The sequence below is a fragment of the Pipistrellus kuhlii genome, unplaced genomic scaffold (assembly GCF_014108245.1).
Source record: "Pipistrellus kuhlii isolate mPipKuh1 unplaced genomic scaffold, mPipKuh1.p scaffold_m20_p_7, whole genome shotgun sequence".
In the NCBI taxonomy this organism is placed as follows: domain Eukaryota; kingdom Metazoa; phylum Chordata; class Mammalia; order Chiroptera; family Vespertilionidae; genus Pipistrellus; species Pipistrellus kuhlii.
This window is the reverse complement of record NW_023425573.1, coordinates 43,630,875-43,651,708: the sequence shown is the minus strand read 5'-3', so window position 1 is coordinate 43,651,708 and position 20,834 is coordinate 43,630,875. Positions and strand designations below refer to the sequence as shown.

General features: G+C 34.8%; 1 protein-coding gene across 1 annotated transcript in view; it reads left to right on the top strand.

Moving 5' to 3' along the window:
• Positions 1 to 20,834, top strand: part of CSRNP3 (cysteine and serine rich nuclear protein 3) — a 158,311-nt gene that overhangs the window by 21,627 nt on the left and 115,850 nt on the right. Inside the window, exon 3 of the mRNA XM_036421877.2 lies at positions 11,798 to 11,884. Within this exon, the coding sequence (XP_036277770.1) occupies positions 11,872 to 11,884 (13 nt within the window). The 5' untranslated portion in view covers positions 11,798 to 11,871. The remainder of the gene's footprint in view (positions 1 to 11,797; positions 11,885 to 20,834) is intronic.

Below are 20,834 nucleotides of genomic sequence, written 5' to 3'. Positions count from 1 at the left end.
ACTTGTAATAAGCACCTGAACAATTCCCTGTAAGGACAAAAGTTGGAGCAGAGAGTGGTTTTATCTTCATAAAATAAACTATTCGATAATTATTTTGATACCTAGTCATAACTTTTTTGGTCCATAACCATTAGGAGAGTCTGTGGAGAAGGCTTGTATGCATGGAGAAGTCAGACTAGCAAAGAAAACAACTGCAATGTTTGATTAGCTTTTCCAGCATTGCTGTTGAAGTACATTTATTTGTGAATTTCCAGTTTTGAGGGAACCATGTGCGGATACTCCTCTATAAGGAAATGGAGATAGGCATCATTGAACAATTTGTAATTTAATGTTTGCTCAGAACTGTGATTGGGAATAAACGGTAGGGAGGAAGAGTAAGGAAGACTAGATAGATGAAAAATGTCATCTATCTGTTTCTGTGGGGGATTTCTGTGACTATGGGCTATTTTTAGCCTGATCTCCAATATAAAACCTTATTATTTTATAAAGTTGGACAAATTGAGAAAGAAAACCAATTTAATTATATATTTTGAGAAGATCCAATGCTCTGTAAGACAAAGTAAGACAAACAATAATAAAGCATCAGTCCTCATTTTGAATTCAAATAATGCTAGAGCTAGTAAGGCCTTTGAGAAAATCTAACCTGACTCTCTTATTTTACAATGTGAAGACCTTGGTTCAGGGAGAGTAACTTGACAAGAATCCAAATGTAAGCTAGCAGTAGAGGACTTGATTATAGATCCCTGTTGTCTCTGATGGGCCTGTTACACTACCAACTACTAAGGGTAGGGACCCAAGTCATCAAGGGAAAGACATGCCTGTATCTTTTGTGCCAGCTTCTCTTAGAAAGGGAATGAATGAGTCTTATCTTTTGATAAAGGTAATGGGCATCTTATCTCCTTTTGCCTTTTTTTTCCCAGTTGATTTCCAGTGAAAGTGCTGCTATCTCCTGGATGTAATATTGTGCCAGTGATAAGTTGATGAATAAATTCAATGAGCTAAAGAAATAGTAGACAGAGAAATTAATTGAGCGTGAATAAACAATTTGCTTTCCCCTTTCCATAAGAGACGGGGCAGATTGTTGAGTCTTCCCTTGTATGTCACTGACATTGATGGAAATATCTTACAGCAAACATGTTGTTTTACATTTACATGAAGGAAATTGGTTTGTCTTGGTGACATAATGCTGCTTGTGATAAAGTGAAAATGTTATAATGAAGAGAAGGTGAGGCAAAGTATGCAGTGTGCGTCTTTATTAGCAGCTAACAAATAGAGAGTTATTTTCTTTAATTTCAAAGTACTAAGATGTTTTGTACATTCCACTTTTTGCCTGAGGGGTGAATGAGCATCCTGGACTCTCTGGAAGTACAGATAATGATGTCTTTCCATTCTCTGAACTCCAGGATCCTACTTCGCTTGTTCAATAATTCAAGACCTCAGAAACCCACTTACCTTGTATTTCGATTAGAGTCACTTAGTCACAGCTTCTGATTGCAGGGAGTAATTATATTCCATTTGCTGACTAAGTACAGAATTGGCTTTTATGTTTGCTTATTTGTTTTAAGCCATGGAAAACTTAAATTTGTCTTTAAACTTAAAAACGTAATTGGATTAAATTTCAAATAAAATTTTTTATATCGATATAGTGATTCTAGAAAAATGTTTCTTGTTTGTGGGTTTTTAAAAATATATCTTTATTGATTTCAGAGAAGAAGGCAGAGGGAGAGAGAGATTGAAACATCAAGGATGAAAGAGAATCAATGACTGACTGCTTCCTGCATGCCTCACAAGAGGGATGCAACTCACAACCACAGCATGCGCCCTGACCAGGAACCGAACCTTGACCTTCTGGTTCATAGGTCAATGCTCGACCACTAAACCATGCAAGCTGGGCTCAGCTTGTGCTTTTAACTCTCAGCTAACAAAAGAACAAACATCAAAGTAGTCTTTTTGGTGTTAATAATATTGTTTCACACAAATTCAAGGGATAAGGCGCTCTTATTATGAGATCTGAACTATATCATAGAAAATCTTCCAATTCCCCACACCTATGATTTACTCAGGATACTCAAGGTGGAATTGATATTGAGGCAGTATTTCATAAAGAGCACAAGAATTAAAGTTGTTATTAAATATTAAAGGTACCATCTTTACTTTATCACCAGAATATTTCCACCTGACAGTGTAATTTACTCACAAATATTCTGAGACTATTTGCATTTTCTAAACCTCTCTATAAAAATCACATTTTTTATTTTGGGGTCACCTAGAAGTGGCCATGGCAATAAAGAAACAATTGTCCAACTGCAAAATATCATGACTTGAAAAATGGATCCCAGTGAATTCAGATGATTACAATTCTACTAACGATTTTCAAAGTACCATTTGGCTTTGGTTTGAATACCAGAGATTGGTTGGCTTTATACTTGTTTATGATGGTAATGATGAAACCATAATGCCCAAAGCAAATGTCCTTGTGTTTCTGAAAAGATTTTAAAATGCATCATGCAGATCAGGCAATCTGATGTTTTCTGACAGCTCAAGGGAAGTATATTTGTGAGCATGTAATACAGAAAAGAATTAAACCTGGTCCTGCTTTAAAGAAATAGAGAGGAAAAGGAGCCAGTTTAGTGCTATTTCTGCATTAGCTGCAATATTTAACCATTTCATTCCGGTAAGTTACATGTTTATACTCTAAAACTGTCACTTCTCTTTTGCCTGAGAAATTAGGGAATTAAAAGGGCCTTGGAGTTGTGTATCATATGTTTATGTGTTCAGCTATAGTGATGATCTGGCTTGAAATTGAATAATGAAATGTCTCAAATTTACTGAATTCCACTGAGAGTTAGGTTAGGGTTAAAAGTGCAGTTTTTACATCTAATGAAGAAAGAGAAATCATCATAAATATAACAAAATATAAGTATTTGCTTTTCTAACACAAGCCTACATGTAAAAACTAGAAAGTCACTTTCTTTAAATGGTATTTAATATTCAGGTAGGAAAGTGTTTGCAGTTAAACCTGAAATGGACACTGAATTTGTTGCATTTGTTTCTATCTTATCTCACAAATATTATACTAATGGAACAGTAATAAAGATTGATTTATATAATTTATAATTCTAGGAACTTGAATGGAATGTTATGAAACTTGTTTTATACAGTGAACTATGAAATCACTTTAAAATCCTTAAAGTGGGAGGTAGCATGACTACCCTTTCTTCCAAAAAATATCCCAAACTCTATGAAAACAATTTCCAAAGCACTGTGAAAGCTGGTGAAGATTGTTAGCCAGAGAGCCAAAAGCATTAAATATTTCTTACTGAAATGTAATAGTGGGTCTCATTGATTTTGACATTGTAGAAATGTGAAATGAATGTGACACTATATGTTTTTGTGCCGTGATTGGATGATAATGTTAGTGGAAATATTGTAACATGAAAATGTACAGACTTTAGTTTTAAATCATATTAATAAAATTATTTTAAGTATTCACAATAAAAAATACTTGATATAGTTCATCTTCAAATTTTCTCTAATACCCATAACTTCTATATTACAAAAAATATATATATACTCTAAATCTTACCAATAACAGGGTTGGTGGTATTTAATTTCATCTTTGAGAAATTGAATTTGGAAGAAATAATGACTATTAATTTTTAGCATAGTTAATTTTTCTAACATAGCCTGCTTTGTTTCATGATTTTCCCAAAGATGTCATCCATTACCATGCCATGTCATATCTGACTTTCTACTGTTTGCTGTTTCTATGACACCATCATTTTATATATATTTTAATATTAAATGTGTACTATTCTCTTCAAGCCTAAATGATGGTCTTATACTATATAGCATACATGGTTTCCCCTAAAAATGTATACACACTTTAATAGCTGATAGCTCAATTGATGTTTCTTTCTTTTCAGATTTAATACATTGGAATTAATAATTATTCAAAGTGTGTATACATTTTTGGGGCACCCTGTAAATTATATGTAATATATATACAGAAATACACACATTTAAAAAATATATTTTTAAGTATATTTTATTGATTTTGTTACAGAGAGGAGGGAGAGGGATAGAGAGTTAGAAACATCGATGAGCGATAAACATCGATCAGCTGCTTCCTGCACACTCCTACTGGGGATGTGCCCACAACCAAGGTACATACCCTTGACCAGATTCTAACCTGGGACCCTTCAGTCAACAGGCCGATGCTCTATCCATTGAGCCAAACTGGTTAGGGCCATATTTTCATTTTAAGGATGTTATACTACTAAAAAGATTTATGAGTCTGGCCTGTCTGGCTCAGTGGTTGAATGTTGACGTACGAACCAGGAGATCATGGTTTGATCATGGGCATGTGTCCCAGTTGCAGGCTCGATCCTCAGAGTAGGGGCATGCAGGAAGCAGCCACTCAATGATTCTCTCTTGTCATTGATGTTTTTAGCTCTCTCTTTCTCTTCCTTCCTCTCTGAAATCAATGAAAATATAATAAAAACAAAAACGAAAAACTAATTGATGAGTAGGCTGACAATTATGGTGGCCACAATCAGTACTAAAATTAAATGTTGTGCTAATATCCTGGCTAATAAGATATATATATATCATATATCAGGCCTAGATTTTTTTTTTTAATGCAACAAGTTGGAGAGACTGCAAAAGAATTCCTAGGTACTAAACTTGAATAAATAATTTATGGACATTAATAAAAAAGCATATATATTTTAAAATTTTCCTCAATATGAGAACAGTAAATTGTATGATGAAAAATTAAAGAATAAATGGAATCAAAAAATGGTAATCAGACAATAAATAAACATTGTTATTTTCAACAGACTAGCTTACTTTTTTTTTTTTTTTTTTTTTTTTAGCATTTACTAGCTTTGCAGCTAGAATATAGAAATGGTTGAAATTTATAATAGTTTAAGCTTCTTGATGACAAGGACTGTATTCTTTATTTTCCCTCCATTACTGAATGGTAGTAATCATAATAGCAAGCTTTATTGCATGCAATAATTTTGTCATCTGCCAGGCATTGTGCTAGATGCTTTGCACAAATTATTTCATTTGATTCTGACAACATTAGGTGCTAAATAAGTTTATTTTGATTGGCATGTTCATGATTCTTTCCAGAAATCATTTGACTTCATTAATCAAATGATTTTTGTCATCATAAAAAAATGACAAGTGAACTGAAATAGGATAAATGTATAGAAACTAAAATTGTTGGATACAATTAGTATTTTCTTCAATAGGCTCAAATCCAAGGGAAAAAATTTTCCATGTCAGATATTTATGAAGTTTCCAATTTTTGCATATAATACTGTTAGTATAAATAAAACCACTTTTCAAACTCCCTGCACAGTTTTATCAACCTTTAAATTTATTAAATTAAAATTCAATATTTTAAGAATGGAGCATTGAGATATTTTGAATCAATATATTAACATTCTTTGTATTACTTTGAAAAGCTAAATATATCAAATATTTTAACTATATTTCCCAGTCAGCATGGTTCAGTGGTTGACCTATGAACCAGGAGGTCATGGTTTAATTCCATGTTAGGGCACATACTCAGGTTGTGGGCTCAATTCCCAGTAGGAGATGTGCAGGAGAGAAGAAGGAATAGAGAGGGGGGGGGGGGGGGGGGCGGGGAGATACAAGGCAAATGCTGAGAAGAACTTTTAATCCTCTGAGTGGATATTGCTTTTTACTTTTTTTTAGGTTTGATTTCTATTTTCTGAAGCGAAGCATAAAAGCACACTGACTAACATAGTTTGCATTTAGCTGTGCTCCTAGCACCATCTGTAAGAATTTATGCATTTCCTGAGAATCTGATCAATTCTATTTTCTCTGTGAGATTAAGGGGCCCTGCAATCAATTTTATATTTAAAAGTTGGTTTCTGCATGAAAAAATTGTGGGCCCAGAGTCCAAAATTCATTCTGTGCTTCAAAATTGATTTTCTTAAATAATTCTCTTTCATGAAGACACATGAATTTTTATGTGGGGTCATAAATATCATATCACAGAATTTGTTTAATGTTTTCTCTCCCTCCCTCCCTCCCTCCTTTTTTCTGTTAATCGGATTTTTCTTTTTTTGCCCATTTGTCCTTCATCCATCCATATCTCTTGCTCTGGTAGGGAACTCTTATTGTCCTAATTTATACTGTTATATATATTTTTTCAATATCATATAATCATAGACAAACATATATACATATTCCCACAAATTTTTTATAAAAAATGGACTATATCATATACATTTTAGGTCAACTTGATTTGTTACCTTAAATAATACCTGATGAAAATTATTTACATCATTTGTTACAGCTTTGTTTTCTTCTTCTTCTTCTTCTTCTTCTTCTTCTTCTTCTTCTTTAATAAGAGAGAGGAAAGGAGAGAAATAGAGAGATAAAAACATCGATGAGAGAGAAACATAATTGATCAGCTGCCTCTACATGCACCCTACTGGGATCAAGCCCAAAACCCAGGTATGTGCCCTGACCAGAAATCAAACCAGCAACCTCTTGGTTCTTGGGTTGACATTCAATTGCTGAACCACACCATCTGGGCTGTTTTATTCTTTTTAATGGCTACACAATATTCCAAAGTATGAATATATCACATCTTAATCATTCTTTTCCATATAAACGTTCATTTGTTTCAGCTTAGTTTTTATGACACAGTGGAACAAGGCCATAATACATGTTCTTTTGAAAATATCCTTACATACTACTATTTTACTTTTGTGGAATAAGTTTCCAAAAGTGAGAGAATTAGCTTACTAGATATTGGTATCTTGTGTTTTCAAAAAGGGAGCAAAACTCATACTTCTACCAGTTTGGGGTACAATTTCACTTTTATCCACAAATCCCAAGCAATAGGTATTTATTTCCTCATTCATGAGATAAAATCTCTGCCCTCATGATGTTTACGTTAGTAATGAAAAATAATAATAAACAAATATGTAAATAATATATCATAAATGATCATAAATGTACTGTGAAGAAAAATAAAGCAGTATTAGGATATAGGGGTGGGGGTGCCTGTTTTATTTATTTATTTATTATTTATTTTTATTAAGTATGGTTAATTCTTTTTTTATTTATTTTTTATTGACTTTTTACAGAGAAGAAGGGAGAGGAATAAAGAGTTAGAAACATTGATGAGAGAGAATCATTGATCAGTTGCCTCTTGCACACCCCCTACTGGGGATGTGCCCACAACGAAGGTACAAGCCCTTGACCAGAATCGAACTCAGGACCTTTCAGTCCGCAGGCTGACGCTCTATCCACTGAGCCAAACCAGTTTGGGCAGGGGGTGCCTGTTTTTAAAAAGGTAGCATCAGAGGCTCCTCCAAGGAGATTCTATTTTGATAAAGACTTGATGAAGTGAGGGAGTGGGCCAAATAATGTCTGGATTGGAAGGAAGTCTCTAGAAAGAAGAGCAAATGTGAGATGTCAGCAAGGTACCTGGCACTGTAAACAGTCAATAGATAAGGAAAAGAGACAAAGTCAGAGGTTACTGTTTGGTAGTAGAAGTGAGAGATGAGGGACTTGTTGAGAAGTGGTCAGATACAGAATACATCTTAAAAGTAGAGCTGACAGTAGGTACTGATTGTTTGGATGTGGGCTTTAAGAGAAGGAGATAAACATAAATAATTCATGGGCTTTTTAAATTAAACTTCTATTTCATAAGAATTTTAGGTTTCTGCAAAAGTTGCAAAAACAGCACAGTTAATTACCATAGAGCCTTTGCTTAGATTCCCCCAATGTTAATGTCTATAATAATAAAAGTATAATATGCTGATTAGACCAGACAGCCAAACAAACTTCCGGATACTATTCTGATGTCCTTCCGGACAAGGCTTCAGGGAAAGGATTGACCTTTAGGTTGGAGAAAACAGTTTCTCCATTATAACAGGATTGAAAGCTGACTACATGGATAGAAATATCAAGGATATATAGGATATAGTGGTGAGAAGAGGAAATTGAATCATGGTTCTTAAAATTCTTACAAATTTCCAGTTAAATCTTTTCCTATGCCTTTACAGAGATATATCTGAACAATTTTGGAGAATTTTTTTTGCATTTTCAAGCACAGTTGATTGAATGGAAGAACACTGTGGTGACCACCTATTATATAAATAGCCTATGTAGGACTGCATTGAATTTATTTTAATAGCTCCTGTCCACTTTACTGAAATAGGATGACTAAATACTACTGTCATTTTAGACACTTTTTTGGTCATGTTTTATTATAGCTCAACATGTTAGGGAAAAAATGGAAATTCATTTTTTGTTTGTTAAATAAGTAAATTGGTGCATATATTTTGATAACTGCACTTCAGCATGTATGAAGGCATGAAATTAGAATGAAATTGTTACTAATGAAATAATCCTAAATAGAGTCAATGATTGTCAGTGGGTCTTATTCTCTTAAAAAATGAGGTCAGACTTTACATTTCAGATTCATCATTCCTGCTAAATTTGTTTGCTCTAAGTCCTTTGCTTTAGTCTAGAAGCTGTCCTTCAGAGCGAATGATGCTTTTGTTGGTTGCAGGCATAATAATGATGCAATGCTATATTTTGAGATGCAGTAACAAATGCAATTAAACTATTATACTGAACTTAAAAATCTTCTCACCACTTTAGAAACACTGAATAGCAATTTCACATTTCTTCAGGTATGTTCATAGACTGATATGAGAGCCATGCTTTCAGTCACATGTAGTAGTGATCAACTGGGCTAGGGAATCTCAAATTCTGTGATTCTGGAACTGGGTCTCAGAGCAACTGCTAATGACCTAGCTATCTTAGCACCTAGCTATCTTAAACCAAAGTTTATTTTCAAAACCCCAGTATTTGTCAGGAGGAAAAAACAAAGATAGGAGTGTTTCAAACAAGTTATATTTCCTCAGGGTTAGTCATTAAATCATCCACTAAAAACAACACAAACTGAAAGTACAGCTCACTCCTGGCTACCATTGAGATGTGACCTTTAATGACCTCAGTGAAGTCTAGCATGACTATTGATTAAGATATGCCAACACTGACCTACTAAAAGTGCCCTTAGAGACAATGTTGATAAACATGGAAGACTGATGTGAGCCTTGCCATTGTGCATGGCTACTGGGACTAAGGGTGATTTGCAATAAGGTCCAGGGGCAACCAGGAAGCCCAGGGGCCCAGAACAAGAAGTGATGTTCATCTCTCTCCAGCCCTGCAATATTTCAAGAATTTCTAAAAGTGAAAAACTGGTTTTCAGGGAATTGCTCAGTTGAACCCATACAGTAGAAAAGACCAGGTATGAACCATAAGTGTTAGGTGGACATTTTAAATGATACCACAGGTTCATGTATGTTTTCTTTTTCATAGAATTCATAATAAAAAACGGGGGTTCTTTTGATGAGCACAAAAAATGTGTGAGGACAAATAGCATTACATCTACATTACTGGGCATGTTCTTAGTATTTTATAAATATCACCCTCCTTGAATATTTTTCATAGTATCTGGGATGGTAATATGTATCCACAAATCTGTCCCTGATATCACTTGTCACTGTTGAGACCATCCATAGGACCAGGGTCCCACTCAAGTAGTGATATGATAGGCTATGCTTGGGATATCCAACTAGGTTGGGACCACCCCATAAACATAAGTTTCTAAGAAAATGACAATTTGCACGAATCCTGTGTAATTCCCACTGATGTGCCCAAAAGTCTCGTAAAAGAAAAGGAAAAGCCCTTAGATCTAGGGGTTATACCTCTACAGAGCCTGGGTCTCAGAGTAAGTGCTAATGACCCAGATATCTTAGCACCACAACTCTTCAAATTCTCTTTCTCAAATGTATACGCAGAACTTCCTCACAGTTTCACACAGCTAATGCCTCTGAGTCACATTCCCAGAACCAAGGTGCTGGATTGAAATGGTTTCCAGCATCAACTACTGCACATTGTGCCTGCCGAGTACTAGCATCGATCCTCACAGCCCCAATACTTGGAATTTTGCATTAACTATGACACATTCTTTCAGAATTCTTCTTCCTTTGTGATGAATTTCCTCCCAGGGACTTCACTGGCTTCAGTTAGGGTCAGCTCTGTCCATCAGATATATTTTTAAATCTTTGACCTTCCAACAAGTCAGAGTTTGAATCCTTTTTTCCTAACACTAAGAGTTCCTCTGTGTAAATTATAGGCTAAATAGAGGTATATAAATTTAGATCACTAGATTTCTCAATATTTTTGCTTTCCTCAATAGACTACCTTAAATGCCTAAATAAAATGTTTTATTTATTTGGTGGTAAAATACAATTATTTTTTATCTTAATTTTAACAGTAGGTAGTAAAAAAACCTTAATTTCTTTAGATTTAGCTATATATCACAGATATGTAGTAGTAAGTTTTCATATTTGTAACATAGGGAAATTGAACTAGTAGCAATTTCCCCATATTTTTATAGTAGCAAAAACTTATTTTGAAGGGATAAAATTTTAAATGATATCTCAACAGGTAAAAATGATAGTTAAATAGTAGAATTAATTTTCATTAACAAGAAATGATTTCAGATAACAAATGACATTCATAGATATATCTACTAATGCAGTATGTAACTTATTTTTAGTACTTTGTAATTTTTCAAATAATATTTTAATGTTTGTACTTAATGGACACATTATGAGAAGGTATATATCTATTAGCATGCTTATTTGTTGATTTTTAATTGCTTGACTTGCAATCTCATGATATGTATCAGTAACAGAGAAGGCAGAAAGTTATATGCTGAACTATTCAAAGTGAGTGCAGTAGGTAGTGTAAGTTATTGATTTAGTGGGCTTTACATGCCATCATTTGAGGGTAATATTCTCAAGAGTTTTAAGATATTTAAAAGAATGAAACTGACACCAGTATAAGTTGCTTACTGAGGCTATTTCTTCATTCAAGTAACCGATTTATGCCATTCCTACACCAGCTATGGGTATTGGCTATGATTAGTGAGAGTTGATTTCTGAGTATTGTATTATATAAAGACAATAAATGAACCACACTTTTCAAGGTTCTCTACATCATTTTTAAGGGAAATTTTTACATTGAATATGGACACAACCTAACATATTAGAATGGAAACTTTATTAATTCATTAGAAAACTAATTGTATTCATTTTAATCTGGGAAAGTTAAAAGTGTATAATTACTACCATTAAATTATTGCATTAATCATTGTGAATTACAGCACTGCGATTTTAAAAAACGAGATTTTTCATAAATTATGTTAAAGAATTTTATGTTTAAATTATGTTATTAAAGTCTAAGTTATCTTAAAATCTGAATATACAAATATTTCAGTTAATTTTAGAATTAGATTCATAACTGAAGTAAACCCCAAAAATGTAATAAATATTGTCATCACCTAAATAGCTGTAACATTTTGGTTCATTTTCCTTGATTTTTGTGTGTCTCAAAGATATGAATCTTCTAGAGACTTAAATCTCGTGTGATTAGTAAGATAGAACTTTAATTTTTTTGTCCATAGAAATATTTTATTAAATTACTGGTAAATAAATAAATGAAAATTGTTATAAATTATTATAAATTTACTGCATTCTTCTAGAATGGATATTCTTTCTGCACTAAATTATGTATAGTATAATTATTTTGCACTATATTTAATGCCTTATTTATATTCCAAGCTTTCTATTAATTTTCTCTAGGTCATATTTACACTTTGTAGTCAGCTTTTACTGTTTGAAAATATAACATATTGAAATAAATCTCTCTTTTTTTTTTGAAGGAAAATATAAGGAGATATCAACAGACTGAAAAGATGTTTTCAGAGGCATAGTCTTCAGGAAGATACTGGCATTCATGAGATCTCAAGGTTAGCAGTTCATACATTATTATTTTCATGTTTTTACAGATCTGAGATATAATTGTGTAACTGTTCTAAGTTGTTATTGCCAACATGTAATTATATAATAAGGAAAATGTCCTTATTTATTGATAAAATACACATTTTTAACAAAATCTCTTCAAGATTAAAAAAAAAATCCCTTTATACCATAAATGTATTATTTGTGCAATTGGGGATGGTTTAAAAAATTTGCTTCACTTATTTGTTAAGGAATCTACACCGTAATAGCAAATTTTACCTTTCTATTGTATCTTTGGCTAAAGCATATACACATCGCTTAAAAATAGCTAATCATATCAATCCTTCTAAAATTCTTTGAATCAGATTCCATGACTTTCCCTTAGTTCAGTCAAAAAAAGTTGTGCCTTTGTTAGACATGTGCCTGCAACAAAATGACAATATAAATTAGCAAATGAATATTTAAGGATCTTTTCTAAGCTCTTCAGAGTCATGAATCTGAAAAGAAAAAAAACAAAATAAGCCTTCTCTTATTAAGGAGCTTATAACAATAATACACTAATGAAAAATATTCACTTTGAAGTTTGAATTATCATTTAGGTTAAGATAGTTCATTCTAATGGATGGCTTGAGAAAGTGGATGATTTCTGACTTCTTTATACTGTGGGACCCAATATCAAAATGTTCATAATTTTAAATGAAAATATATTGATGAACTTTGATTTTGATTGCTTTGGTCAAGCTTCTTTTCTGTGTCTGTATCTTTCATCATGGATCCAAAGATGTATTCATTCACATTTGTCTGGAATTTACCATATGCAAGGCAATAGGCTAAGTGTTTGGTGGTTTCAAAATGAGTTAAGATATGGTTTTTGTTCTCAAGAATTGTCCAACCATATGTTACTCAGACAAGTTTTATTATTTACACTGGAAGCCCGGTGCACGGATTCGTGCACTGGTGGGATCCTTTGGCCTGGTTGCACCCTCTCTCAATCCAGGACCCTTTGAGGGATGTCAGACTGTCAGTTTTGGCCAGAACAAGGGACCACACTGATGAACAAATTCATGCACCAGGCCTCTAGTCTCACTTAATGATAGACAAACATATAAATTAACAATACCTCTGCTACACTCACAGCCAATCAGAGTGAGTATGCAAATTAGAAGGCCAAAGATGGCCACTGACCAGCTGCTCCAGGCGCAGAGTGGCCACCAGGTGGGGCAGGGTGCCTGCTAAGAGGGGGAGGACAGGGGGCGAAGGGATCTACAGGGGCAGAGTGCTTCAGCAAAGATAAGACTTCAGACTCCATGAGTTTGCAGTGAAGACTGGTTTACTCCAGCTGAAGTCTGCAGCAAAGATGAAGATAACAGTCTGCAGCAAACATGGCAGACTCCGGCCAGAGTCTGCAGCAAAGACAAAGAAAGCAGACTCTGGTCGGAGCGAAGGTCTGGGTCCCGGGTGCCAGAGGAAAACCGGTGCTGGAAGCCAAGGGAAGAAAAGCTTATTGCATGAATCTCTTTGTGCAACCAGCCTCTAGTATGCATATAAGATATCTCCACAAAGAAAATACATATTTAAAAAATGATAATACATTTACTACATGTACATGAAATATTGTCAAAATGTTTGCAATAAAGAAATATACAATTGAATCTGGGTTAGTCCATTCACATATGAAGAGGGTAAAGACTATAGTTATTCTTCTGTGTAAGGGTTGGGGGAAGGAATTGATTCATTTTTTTAAATTGGATAAATATTACAAACCTAAAGTAGTTAAGGATTATTTTGAGAACATGGTGCTAGAAGTTTTTGTTTGTTTGTTTGTTTGTTTGTTTTTTGTTTGTTTTGTTTTGTTTTATCATTAGTCTTAAGAGAGTACTAAGTAATTGGATTGAAAACAGAAAGGAATTATTTAAATACTACCTTATTCACGAGGTACACTAATTTTTTTAAGGACATATGTCTTCCTTTGTATACTTGATTTACTAGAAGATATATGGAGATTTGGAAGTTAAAGTATAACAATCTGTTGGCAATCATCAACAAATGAGTTGTCAAGTTTCTTTTTATGATAATCTGGTTGAAAGCATTCTATGAAACATTGGGTGCTGAGTACAGGAGTCTGGAGATGTTTATGGCCCAGAAAACCCTGCCTATACATAAACTCACTGTATAAATTAATATTATCTTAAAAGTCACTCAATCTTGACTACTGGATAGAATTGAAAAATTTAGCCAATTTGGTAACAAAAAAAAAAAATAGTTAAATCAATCATTTTTCACTGTTAATAAGTCATTGTAAAAGAAATATCTAGTCATCCAAATAAACACAATTTGGATTAGAAGGTCTCAAAATCTATTAAATATTGAAACTCCTTCAATATTTCAGAAGTCAAACATTCTAAATAGTATATTACCTAAAAAAAATAAATGTCTAGTATTGGAGTATCAAAAGAATTATAAGGTCAAGGTCAGAGGGCCTATATTAATTAAACCAAAGCAGAGAGTGTTTTTTGCATGTTACAGCAAAAAGAAATGGTCAGCTCTGCATGGTTGACCATAAGAAGTAATGTCTATTTAGGGAAAACCAAAAGAAACTTAAAAAATGAGAAATACAGGGATGTGGAGGAAGGTTATGGAGAAAAAGACGACTTCTCAAGTCATGCCACTATGTCAAAGATTTCTTCTAAACCAAAGTTAATTCATTCATCTGGAAACTTCAAAGATAAAATAAAAACACGAGATGAAATCAGGAATGGTGTTAAGTTACACATAAAAAAGTGTTCTTAGCTCTTGTTTAAGGGTAACTAAAACAAAAGCATATGCTTTCCCTGAAGTCCCCCTTGCTTTCGTCCTCCCTATATTTGCTTTACAAAATGCTAAACTCAGGAATCATTTGTAAATTTGTGTCACAACACCATAAAGTTTTCCAAACAATGACTCTTCCATTCTCTCACAAGCCATCACCCACAAAGAGATATCTTTGAATCTCACATCACCTGGTATGGTGATGCTCTGGGTAGTTCCTCCTTCTCTACTTTTTTCAATGGTTCTCTGGATAATTTCTGGCCATTCTCATTCTTCTATCATTTTTATAATGTACCTAAACCAAGGTTCTCAAACTGAGCGCTATTGATATTTTGATCAGATAATCCTGTCCTTCCCTGTAGGATATGTAGCAGCATCCATGGCACAACAGGTCAGTTACTACTCCACACTCCCCAACATCTTTCCAGACGTTGCCCAATGTCCCTTCAGGACAAAATTGTCTCAAGATGAGAACCCACTGATAAACGCTAACTCCTACAATCTCGATAAATGTCTATTCCATATCCACCACAAATCCTCCTAACACCCACAGCATCTTCCTCTCAATTAAAATTCATCTGAGTCACTTTAGGTTCCAGCCTTCCTTGTTAAATTAAAACTGACTTCTGTTTGGCCATCTGTGTGCTTTGAGTTTCCTTTTATTTGCTTACACCTGACCTAGTATCTAAAATGTGCCTTACAAAATAAGAAGAGTGAATATAAAATCAGGGTGAAAAGGATTAGGGAAAAAGAATTAAAATAAAATAAAAACACGAGAGAAGTCAGGAATGGTGTTAAGTTACACATAAAATTAAATCTTTTTTTCTCTCAGGTTTTCTTTGAGATCCTTCTATGGTCTCCAAATCTTGCTTGGAATTTAGCTTGGACATGAGCCTTTACATTTCTACAGCCTGTCCTTCTTTATGTTATACATTCAACCTTGAATCCAAACTATAGGGAATCTTTTCTTTTTCATATCCAGGCACACTGAATGTTACAGGAGCAAATATACCAACTCTGCAGATTCATGGTTTTCTAATCTGAGTTAGCCTCTCAATGACATTCACTAATCCTTTCCCTCTGACTGTGGTCAGCCACTGTTTCAAACGTTTATCACTCCACCTCAGCCAGACAGCCTCGCCCTTTCGCTCTCGGTGCACCTGCTATTTTAAAAAGAAAATTGAAGTCATTGTGTGGAAACTGTTTGTGCATCCTTGCCATCCTCTCCAGGATCAAATGGCTACATCTAACAACATTCTCACTTTCTTTCCTCCCATCTTACGGGATCAGGTGCCCTTCCTGCTACTGAAGGCAAAGGCTGTGTTTTATTTTATTCCCTCTTACTGAGGCTGAGGCTTTTGCCATTAGTTATTTTTCTTTCTGTCCCTTATCTTCAACTTTTCCTTCTGTGCTAGCCCATTTCCTTCAACCTATACACATTCTCCAAACTTCTATCCAAAAGAGGAACTCGACAAACAAAACCAAGCTGACCTCTCTCCCCTCTGGATTTCACCGCCACTACTATTCTATTTCTCTCCTCTCCAACTCATTCAAAGTCTCCAGAGCAGCGGTCTGCCAGCATTATCTCCAATTTCTAAGATTCAGTCACCCCCTCAGCATAGTGTGATCTAATTTCTAACCCCATTTAACAGAGCATGCTCTCTCTAAAGGCACAGATGACCTGCAGTCCTTATCATGACTAGCTTCTCTCAGGGGTATTTGACGCTGTTAACTTCATTTTTCTTCTTTCTCTCCCCAGGCTGCTGTGCCACCTCTTCCTCTTGGCTGATTTCACACCTTCTACACCCTTTTGTAAAGGCCCCTTTCAAAGGCTCTTCTTTCTCTGTTCTTTCATAAAGTCACGGATCACAATCTCAAATATGATTAGGTGGCAATAGGTAATATAAATGAGTAGAGACAGCTAATTGAAAACAATATTCTATAGGCCAAACAACGTGCCCGCCAAAGTTCTTTTACTCAAATGACTTCCCAGAGATCTACCCTAAGCTTATTGCTCATCTATTCTCCCTGCTCTGCCTGGTCAAGTAGAGCCACTCTTATGATGTTAGTATTAACATAGATGAGATGACTCCAACCCTGTTCTTCAATTAAGCTAAGATGGACATATTACAGCACAAAAGTGAGAAGTACAGGTATTGATTCCCCACCTATTTCCCCTTCATTACCAATATTTTCCCTCATCACCAGTACCCCCCACCAGAGGAGTACATTTGTTACAATTTATGACCTACAGTGACACATCAGAGTTTACTGAGGATTCGCTCTTGGTGTTGCACATTCTATGGGTTTAGACAAATGTATAATGACATGTATCCTTTATTGTAGTATATTATACAGAGTATTTAGACTGCCCTAAAAATCCTTTGTCCTCTACCTATTCATCCCTCCTTCATACACCCTAACCACTGGCAACTACTGCTCTTTTTACTGTCTCCCTAGTGTTCCCTTTTCCAGAATGTTATATACTTTGAACCATATAGTATACTAGTGTCCTGGTGCATGAAATTTGTGCACATTAAAAGGAATTAATTAAAGGAAATATTTTAATATTGCTATTTTCCCTTTCTCTATAATAGAAGTGTCAGAGATGAAAGAAAAATAGTAAAATGTATATGAAAATCTCCCTCCTGTCAGAGTCTGGGGACCCCGAGTCAAGTCCCCGCCCACCTGTGAGCACCTCAAAATCACACGAGATCCAGACCCAGTCAAAACCTGCAGGGCAGGCAGTGCAGCCTCAGGTCCCCCTGTGCAGCCTCAGGTCCCCCAACCCCAAGTGTGTGCGAGGGCGTGAGGGTGTGACAGCCATTTGCATATTAGCTCTTTATAATATAGGATAACCTTCTCATATTGGCTTCTTTCACTTAGTAATATGCATGGGTTGCTCCATGTCTTTTTGTGACTTGATAGATCATTTTTTGTAGTGCTGAAAAATGTATCATTGTGTTCAATGTACCACACTTTATTTATCCATTCATCTACTGAAGAACATCTCAGTTGCTTTCAGTCTTAGAATTTAGGAATAAAACTTCTAGAAATGTTCATGTATAGTTTTTACCTGGACATAAGTTTTCACTTCCTTTCAGTGACTACCAAAGAGTTTGAAAAGTCATATGGTCAGATTGTTTTTAGTTTCGTAAGAAATCACCAAATGGCCTCCATAGTGCCTATACCATTTTGCATTCCCACTGGCAATGAATAGGTGTTCCTCTTGCTCCACCTCCTCTCCAGCACGTGGTGTTGTCAGTGTTTTGGATTTGGGACATTGTAATTGGTATGTAGTAGCATCTCCTTGTTTGATTTTCATTTTCCAGATAACATATGATGTGGAGTGTTTTTTCTTATGCTCATTTTCTATCTGTATATGTTCTTTGATACAGTATCTTTCAACCATTTTAAATTTTTGTTGAGTTTTTTTTTATATGTATATATTTTATTGATTTTTTACAAAGAGGAAGAGAGAGGGACAGAGAGTTAGAAACATCGATGAGAGAGAATCATCGATCAGCTGCCTCCTACACACCACCTACTGGGGATGTGCCCGCAACCAAGGTACATGCTCTTGCCCGGAATCGAACCTGGGACCTTTCAGTCCACAGGCCGACGCTCTATCCACTGAGCCAAACCGGTTTCGGCTTTGTTGAGTTATAAGAGCTATTCTTTGTGTATTTTATTTTGCCAATTTTTTATTGAGTTGTTTTACATTGTTGAGTTTTATGAGTTCTTTATAAATATTCTGGATAAAAATCTTTTGGGAGATGTGCAATTTGCAAACATTTTCTTTCCCATCTGTGCCTTGTTTTTTGTCCTCCCGGCCATTTTCACAGAGTAAGATGAAGTCATATTTATCAAATTATTTCCCTGATGTGTATTGGTTTTCATGTTGTATCTAACAGCTTTTTGCTTAACTCCTCATGGTCACAAATTTTCTACCTATTTTTCTCCTACATGTTTAATTTTATATTTTACATTTAGGTATATGATTGACTTTGAATACATCTTTGTATAAGGTAAGAGAATGTAGTTTAGTATTTTGCATTCAGACATCCAATTGTTCCATTACTGTTTTTAAAAGATTATCTTCTCTTCATAAAATTGCTTCTGCACCTTTGTCAAAAATGAGTCATGTTTCTGTGGGTCTATTTCTGGCCTCTACTACTTCCCATTATCACACTGCCTTGATTACTATAGCTTTATAGTAAGTTTTGAGATAAGATAATGTGCATCCTCTTCTTTTTAAAAATTTCTTTGGTACTCTAATTCCTTTGCCTTGTCTTACAAACTTTAGAATCAGCTTGTTGATATCTCCAAAAAAATCTTGTGGATATTTTGATTAGAAAATTGATGTAAAATGCTCCAAATTCAACTTAAATAAGAAAAGATAATTGAGAAAATATTCATTGCACATGTAAGATAAAAGTGGTTAAGATTATTAAAATGTAAGGTATTAGATATCACTAAGAAAATATCACCTCTGTGATTAGGCCTTGTGGTAACTTCTTATGAAAGAGTTTCTGATAACCTGTAAACCTGAAAGAAAATACTCAACATAACTAGTAATAAAAAATAGTTGATATGTAATCTATAATAATAAAAGCAGAATATGCTAATTAGACTGGACAACTGAATGACCTTTCAGACAACCTTCTGGATGAAGCCAGGGTTGCAAGTGCTGAGGCAAGCCATCGTGGCTGCAAGGCCCAGGCCCCGTGCACAGATTTCACGCATCCGGCAGACTTCTAGTAGTCACCTATTTATATAAAAGCCTAGGCGACCTTTAAGACAAATGACTAGAATGACCGAAATGACTGGAAAGACTGAAATGACCAGAAACAACTGGCCATTATGATGTGCACTGCCCACCAGGGGGCAGACACTCAACTCAGGAACTGCCCCCTAATGGTCAGTGTGTTCCCACAGCCAACCTCCTGCTGGTGAGTGGTGGCAGACATAATAAAATAATTAAATCATTAGAAATCTATTCAGTGTTGCTCAGTGGATAGAACATCTGAAGAGTCACATGTTTGACTCCTGGTCAAGGGCATGTACCTGGCTTGCAGGTTGCAGGTTCAAACCCCAGTCCAATCCGGGTGCCTTGCAGGAGGCAACCAATTGATGTGTCTGTGTCACATTGATGTTTCTCTCTCTCTTTCTCCCCTGACACACACCCTCCCTTCCACTCTTTCCAAATCAATGGGAAAAATATCCTCAGGTGAGGATTAACAACAACAATAAAATCTATTCAAAGTAATAATCTGAGATAGTTAAAATGAGGAAGTTTCCAGCAGCATACTCTCAAAGCTATTTTATAGCCTCCCTTTTTACTTACAGAACAGCTTGTACAGAGTGATGCTATTAAATCATGTATATGTATAGAAGGAAGGGGTGATTATGTAAATGAATATGTGTGTGTGTGTATGCATAAAAAAGTGGTTAAGCCTGGGTGGTGAGGTATAGATTTAATTTATTGCCTTCTTGGTCTTTTCCAGTAGTCTCTAAATTTCCTGGAAACACATCTTGGTTTCATGCCTTTGTGCCTTTACACAGATGCTTTTTCTGTTTGAAATGCTCTTCTTTTCGTCCTTCCCTCCCTTTTCTTTGCATCATTAAATCCTCTTTATTTTTAATTTAAAAATTATTAAAACTGTTAGGATAACAATGATTAATAATAAAAATATACAGGTTTTAAGTATACAATTCTGTAATACACATCATCTGTGTATTGTATTGTGTTCACCATCCAAAGTCAAATCTCTTTATATTGAAAGGTTTAGAGCCCCCTCCAAAAAGTCTTTTCTGAGCTTTTTTCAGATTTTAGCATCTTGTATTTACTGTCTATGAGATAATTGATCACTTTATTCAAATTATCTATTTGCATGTTCCCCTTCCCTTAAGACCAGAGGCCTCCAAAATATAATGCATATAACCTGTGGGATGAGCAAGCATATCTTTCAGAAGCATAGCATTTATATTTATGTTTTTTTCATCATTTCTAACTTCTATGTTTAAGAATTCTCATAATTTAGATACCTTGTACACTAAGTACAAGTAGTAGTAGTGACGTGAATGCAAAAACATTTTATTACTGGTAGGAATGTATAATTTAAAATGGATGAATACCATCACACTGAG